Source organism: Hydra vulgaris, chromosome 10, assembly GCF_038396675.1.
Source record: "Hydra vulgaris chromosome 10, alternate assembly HydraT2T_AEP".
NCBI classification, from domain to species: Eukaryota; Metazoa; Cnidaria; class Hydrozoa; order Anthoathecata; family Hydridae; genus Hydra; species Hydra vulgaris.
The window spans coordinates 10,970,237-10,976,236 of NC_088929.1; the positions used below are offsets into that span (position 1 = coordinate 10,970,237).

The following is a 6,000-nucleotide window of genomic DNA, read 5'->3' on the forward strand; positions in this document are numbered from 1 at the left end:
ATTGTAGCCGGTTTCTCTAATTTGCTGAAATATTTAACGTACTTTTGTTTCTAACAAAAGTACGTTAAACATTGTACAATTAAACTTTGCAAGAGTTTAAACTCTTGCAAAATTTAATCCTAGCTTATAGTTGTGCCAGAGTTAATAAAGGTTTCTTAGCTGGTCTTCTTTCAACTAAACCAAAGTTGTAATACAACCTTCTTACAACCTTCTTGTTGTTCTCAAACTAATATTAATACCCCTTTCCATAACATGGTGAATAATCTTGCTGATGTTGTTTAGGGCTCACTATTAACAATATTCTTTAAAAATCTGTCTGATATCGTGATGTATTTGTTGAGTCTTGCAAACACAAAGCATTTTGCACGGCACATCTCAATATTTTTATTGTTTTGACTACTTTGAGAATGACACTCTGAAAATTGTTATCATATTAGATTACTTATTTTATCTTTATATAGCGCAATTATTTTACTCAGTTTATTTGATATATGTATAAGACATCACTGAACTTTAAAAAGAAAGAATAAAAATGTGAACAATCAAGGTTAGCAAGAATCTAAAACTCACGTCGCATGAGAAAAAGTTGTTATAACGGATATAGACTAACATGGGAGTAAATCTGATCGATCGAGCAAATCACTGCTGATCGAATAATAATAAGTGATACTGTAAATATTAATAGGAGTAGTTATGCACAAAACTCGTTTTCTTAAAACAAATAATTTTAAAATTTTGTTTAATATTCCAGATCATGCCAATATTCATGCACTCCCTTAACATTTAATTAATAAAGTTCTGATAAATAGAAAGATGTACAAACGAGACTAGACGTTTTTTAATATAGAAAAAGCCTCAGTATTGTGCTTCTTATATCATTTTTAATATTAAAACAGAAAATGTTTCAACGTTGTTTGACTTTGCAGGATGGAACAAGATAACTCTAACGTTGCAATTTATGAATATGAAACGAATTATGTTGCATGGAAATTGACAAAGAAGAGAGCATTAAGCAAAACTTTAATTGACACCTTACTTTTAGTTAAATTGAACACCAAAACTTAATACTGAAAAAAAATTTTCGTTTTTTCGGTACTCAGTTTTGCGGATTTTTTCTTCTTTTAACATTGTTTAGTTCTTTCTGGCTCAAATCAAAATAATGGTGATTGTTTTAAATGGTAACTTAAAACTTAAATCATAAATGGGCACAATTGAGTTTTTTGGAAAGTATGAACCTGTTAAACTTGTTGAAGAATCCCAACAAAAAGTATAAAGTGTAAGTTTGATATCTTTTTAAACCCTATGTGGTTTACAAAAAAAATTATTGATGAGATCAGTGAAATGTACCATATTATAGTGTCTTGAAAATTGTTGTGTATACAGTAATATACAAAACATAAAAGACTAAATGTTTGAAAAAAGGCATGTTTTATAATTTGAGGGTAGCCACGGACACAAAGTTTAACCATGATTTTACCTCATTTTTACCCGTGTTACACAAATATAATATATAATTAGTTAGCATTTGAATGCTATAAAAACGTTTTAAAATAAAATCGTCTTTAAAAACTGCCACTCATATGTAGGAATGGGAATGAAAATGTCTTCATTTAGAAATATAAACATTAGCAATTTAATAATGAAAATAAACACTTTAAAAACACTTTCTTTTAAACCTTAGGTCTTTTTATTGGAATTAAATGAATTGTATTATGGGTTTGTGCATTATATTCAATGTATTACATTATAAAAAAGTTGTTCATTTTTAGTATGTAAATGGATTAAGTTGTCCGGAACCACTCTTTAAATATGTTTCCGATACCACCTGGTCATAGCTCATTCACAAATACTAGTTTTAAAACCGGTGAATTAAAGGATTTAACAATTTTTTTTTTTTTTTTATAAATATTGTAAATAAAAATGTTTTAAATCAAAAAAAAGTTATTAGTTTACATAAAAATCAGATATATTAATATGTGAATCAAATATGAAGATACATCTGGTGGTAGTAATAGAAGATACATCTGGTGGTAATAAAAAATATCTTGCACTTCCATTCAATTGTTTCAACACATTATGATAGATATTTTGCATATGTCATTTTTTCACTCAAATAATATTTTGAAGTATTTAAAATCAAATAGATTTTTTTAGTTTAAGCTGTCCATCAAGTGTCCGGAGTTATCCGCCGTCCAGGGCTACAAAACTTTCCCCTATATTTTCTCGCCAAATGTTGTTAATAAAGAGCATAGAAATATTGAATGAATAATTTATTGATGGACCTACATTTTGAAATAGCATTCAATAAACTTTTAACAGTTTAAAGTTAATTTGTTGGCTCTAAATATATATCAAAATAAAGTTTTCATATTCAATATTTATTATTATGAAATTTTAGGCCGAACTTTTTATTGCATTTGCAACACAACTGCAAAGGACAGAGTGACACGTTGACGTTTACTGTAATAATAACAGTTTGAATCTTGGTAGCATTTTTTAAATAAAGAAAAGTAATGAAAACTACTAACTTATTTAATTAATTTTATGTTTCATATTTTTTTTGTTTTATAAATTCACATCTTTTCTATTACCTCATAAGTAAATTGTATAAATTCGTGTCTTTTCTACAATTTCACAAGTATATTCAAAATACATGTTGTGTCAATTTTATATTAATTAAAAAGTTTAATTATAAATGTCGAATTTAAAAAAAAGTTATTTTAGCGTTCGTAATAAAGAACCATATACAATTTAGAACATTTTCGTTTCTTTGATATTTTAAAGTTTAATGAAAAGTGTCAAAAACGTTTAATTTTTTTTTTTAATGTAATAAGAAGTTTAAGATAAAGAACATATTCAAAATTAATTGTTCAAAAACATGTTTTTTGGGCCAAAATCTAAAAATACAGACATCGAGTTCATTTAAAAGTCATTTTTAGATTTACTTGATCTTTTTGAATTCACAGCCTTGTACTAGCTTGTGCTAGCTTGTATTAGCTTGTACTAGCCTTGAACTAGCCTTGTACTAGCCTTGTACTAGCCTTTTACTAGCCTTGTACTAGCCTTGTACTACCCTTGTACTATCCTTGTACTTGCATGTACTAGCTTGTACTAGCAATAAAAACTATAATTTGCGTTCATGTTAAGTAGTAAACTCATAGATATAAAATGAAAGGAACTAGAATTAAATTAATGTTATAAATTTATCATTATAATTGTATTATTATTTGAAATGATCCGTTTCTAATTATTTGTTTAAAGGCTTCAAAAAAAAACTCTAATGAGATTAATAACATAAATATACAATATATAACAATATGACTTTATTTCTCTTTTTAATTAAATTTTGATGCTATAACAACAAATATAAAAAACGAAAAGATAAATTTCTTCTATAAGTACCTTCATGCTGTATTTTATTTTATTTTTATTTTAAGTTTCTTTTTTGTTATATTATAACAATATGTTATATTATAACAATATGTTATATTATAACAATATGTTATATTATAACAATATGTTATATTATAACAATATGTTATATTACATATATGTTATATTACGTATATGTTATATTACTTATATGTTATATTACAAATTCGTAATTACATAATAAAAATTCGTTAACAGCGAATATATAAATAAAAACAAAATATTGCAAGGTGGTTTTAAAAAAGTAATAAATTCACAACATTGTAAAAAGAACACGGAAATCCTGCAGAAGACCAACTAGTCTTATCATCAAGAACCGCTTTGCATTGCCGTAAATATAAAAAAAATATTATTTTTTTATATAAAATCACTACAATATAATGGTATTAAATGGTCAGATAACAAGTAACCAAATATGTTTTTACAAATATCGTTTTATCTTCTTTTCTTTTTTTTTTTCCATTATTATTTACACATTTATTACTAATGCAATGTGGAAAATATATTGAAGCTTGCAGAGATTAAATTTAGAAAAAATCATTAACTAAATTTTTGTACTTTAAAATACTCTTTTTAATAGTTTTTTTTAAACCAATTCAAGTTTTTTAAATCAATATTATTTAAATTAATTAGTAAAAACTTATTCCAGATGTGAGGTGACCGATAAGTCATTTTGAATTGCTCAAGCTTATTTTTGCATGAAGGCTCTAACAGGGTACTATTTATACGCAATAAACATTTGTACAATGGTTTTTGTTTATAAAGACTATAGAAAATTGAAGGACATTTTTGCATTTTTCTATTATACATAAGACTTTTAAATCTTATGTATAATAGAAAGACTTTTAATAAGAAAATTAAATACATTTTGTTCAAGCAATGTTAATAAAGACATTTGTTCAAAAGGAGGTTTTTAGCGTTCTTTTTTATTTTTAAAATTAATCACACGTATGGCATTGTTCTGTTTACGATAGGGTGGTTTTAGTTTCGTTTTATAGGTACTACCCCATGCTGTATTACCGTAGTTTAGGTAAATTTGAACAAAGCTTTAGTAGAACTGTTTGATATTTTATAATTGGATTATAGTATAATTGGTAGATATTTTACTACCTAAATAAGCGATATGTTTATTCCAATTTAGATTTTCCTCAATAAAAGCACCCAAAAACTTTGTAATAGTATCCCTATTTATTTTTTTATTTTGAATAAACAATTTTGGAAAAGAAAATTAAACGTTTTTTTTTTTTGAAGGAAGGATAAAATAAAGAAAAATTCGTTTTACTTGAGTTAATAGAGGTATTTTTTTATTGCATTATAAAAATACCACGTAGTTTAGTCGAGCTATATAGCTAGTTATTAATAACCAATGTTTATTGGTCAAAAGATTTTTTTACTTAAAGAAAAAAAAAATTTAAGCCATAGTTATAATATGCTTTGTTAACTGTTTTAAAAATAATTTTTGATACCATACCATACCATACTACACCTATCCCCCTCTTCATCCATTCAAAAATTTATAAAATGCAAATATATCTTAGCATTATAACTTATACAAAGTTCTGTCATTTTAACTTCCGGCGTTGCGTGCAATAAAGTTAGACAAAACATTAGGTAACATCGGTAAAACATTATTGGACTGAATTATTATGACAAAAATTATTGTTAAGGTTTTAAAGTATAACTATAAATCTGCAAAATGTATAACAAGTAATATATGTATAATATTTAAACACGAATAAATGATACATAATTTTATGTTGTAAGAAAGACAAAATACCTTTATTTAGTTTGAACGAATAAGCAATTACTAATAGTGCAACTATCCACATACTTTTTGTGAACATTTGGTGGTTATTTAATTAGGTAAACGACAAATCTCTTTTTTTGATTTTCTCATCAACAAAGTTAACTTTATATTAGTTCGTTTTTTTTTCACTTAAATATAAAACATTTTCTGGTATAAACTGTTCATTTTTAAAGTTTTGTTTTGAATAAAATGACGCACTGTTTATATCGTAAGCAATTTCGTTTGTTTGTTTAACATTTATTGACAAAAAAAATTTTTAGGAGGATAGTAAATCAAGAAATAAAATTAAATGATAAGTCTAATCTAGTACTTTTTTAATATAGCACAACAATGTTTGTTAAAATTTTGAAAATACAATTGTTACCAAAGAACTATTTTCTACTAACACATGATGTTTTGGAAATCTTTTTAATTGATAATATTCCAGATTGACGAAAAAGAGAAGTAGTTCTGACACCGCCGTTAGAAAATATTTTTTTGTTGACATGTAAAAATGAACTGGTAACCTTAGTATTGCTTTTATGACTAAACATATATGTTACTATGGATACATGTTAAACTAACTTTCAAAAATATACATTGCAAACAGAATAATTTTGGTCATCAACAAAGGATGTTTTTATTTTTTAGTATTTAATCCTTTTATTACAACTTTACTAGTTAACCTGCAATAATTTAACTTTGATTAATAACAATTTTGTTTATAGTTTTATTTTATTATTAATATTTATAGTCTTAAGTCGTCTTTTATAGTTTTAAGT

General features: G+C 25.1%; 1 protein-coding gene across 2 annotated transcripts in view; it reads right to left on the bottom strand.

Annotated features, from left to right (window-relative positions):
• LOC100200656 (mucin-4) overlaps nucleotides 1-5,739 on the bottom strand; it is a 106,511-nt gene extending 100,772 nt beyond the window's left edge. Inside the window, exon 1 of one of the 2 annotated variants that reach the window (XM_065807243.1) lies at nucleotides 5,210-5,739. In XM_065807243.1, the coding sequence (XP_065663315.1) occupies nucleotides 5,210-5,276 (67 nt within the window). In that variant the 5' untranslated portion in view covers nucleotides 5,277-5,739. The remainder of the gene's footprint in view (nucleotides 1-5,209) is intronic. The other variant, XM_065807244.1, reaches the window with a different exon arrangement.
• Between the last annotated feature and the right edge of the window lie 261 nt (nucleotides 5,740-6,000).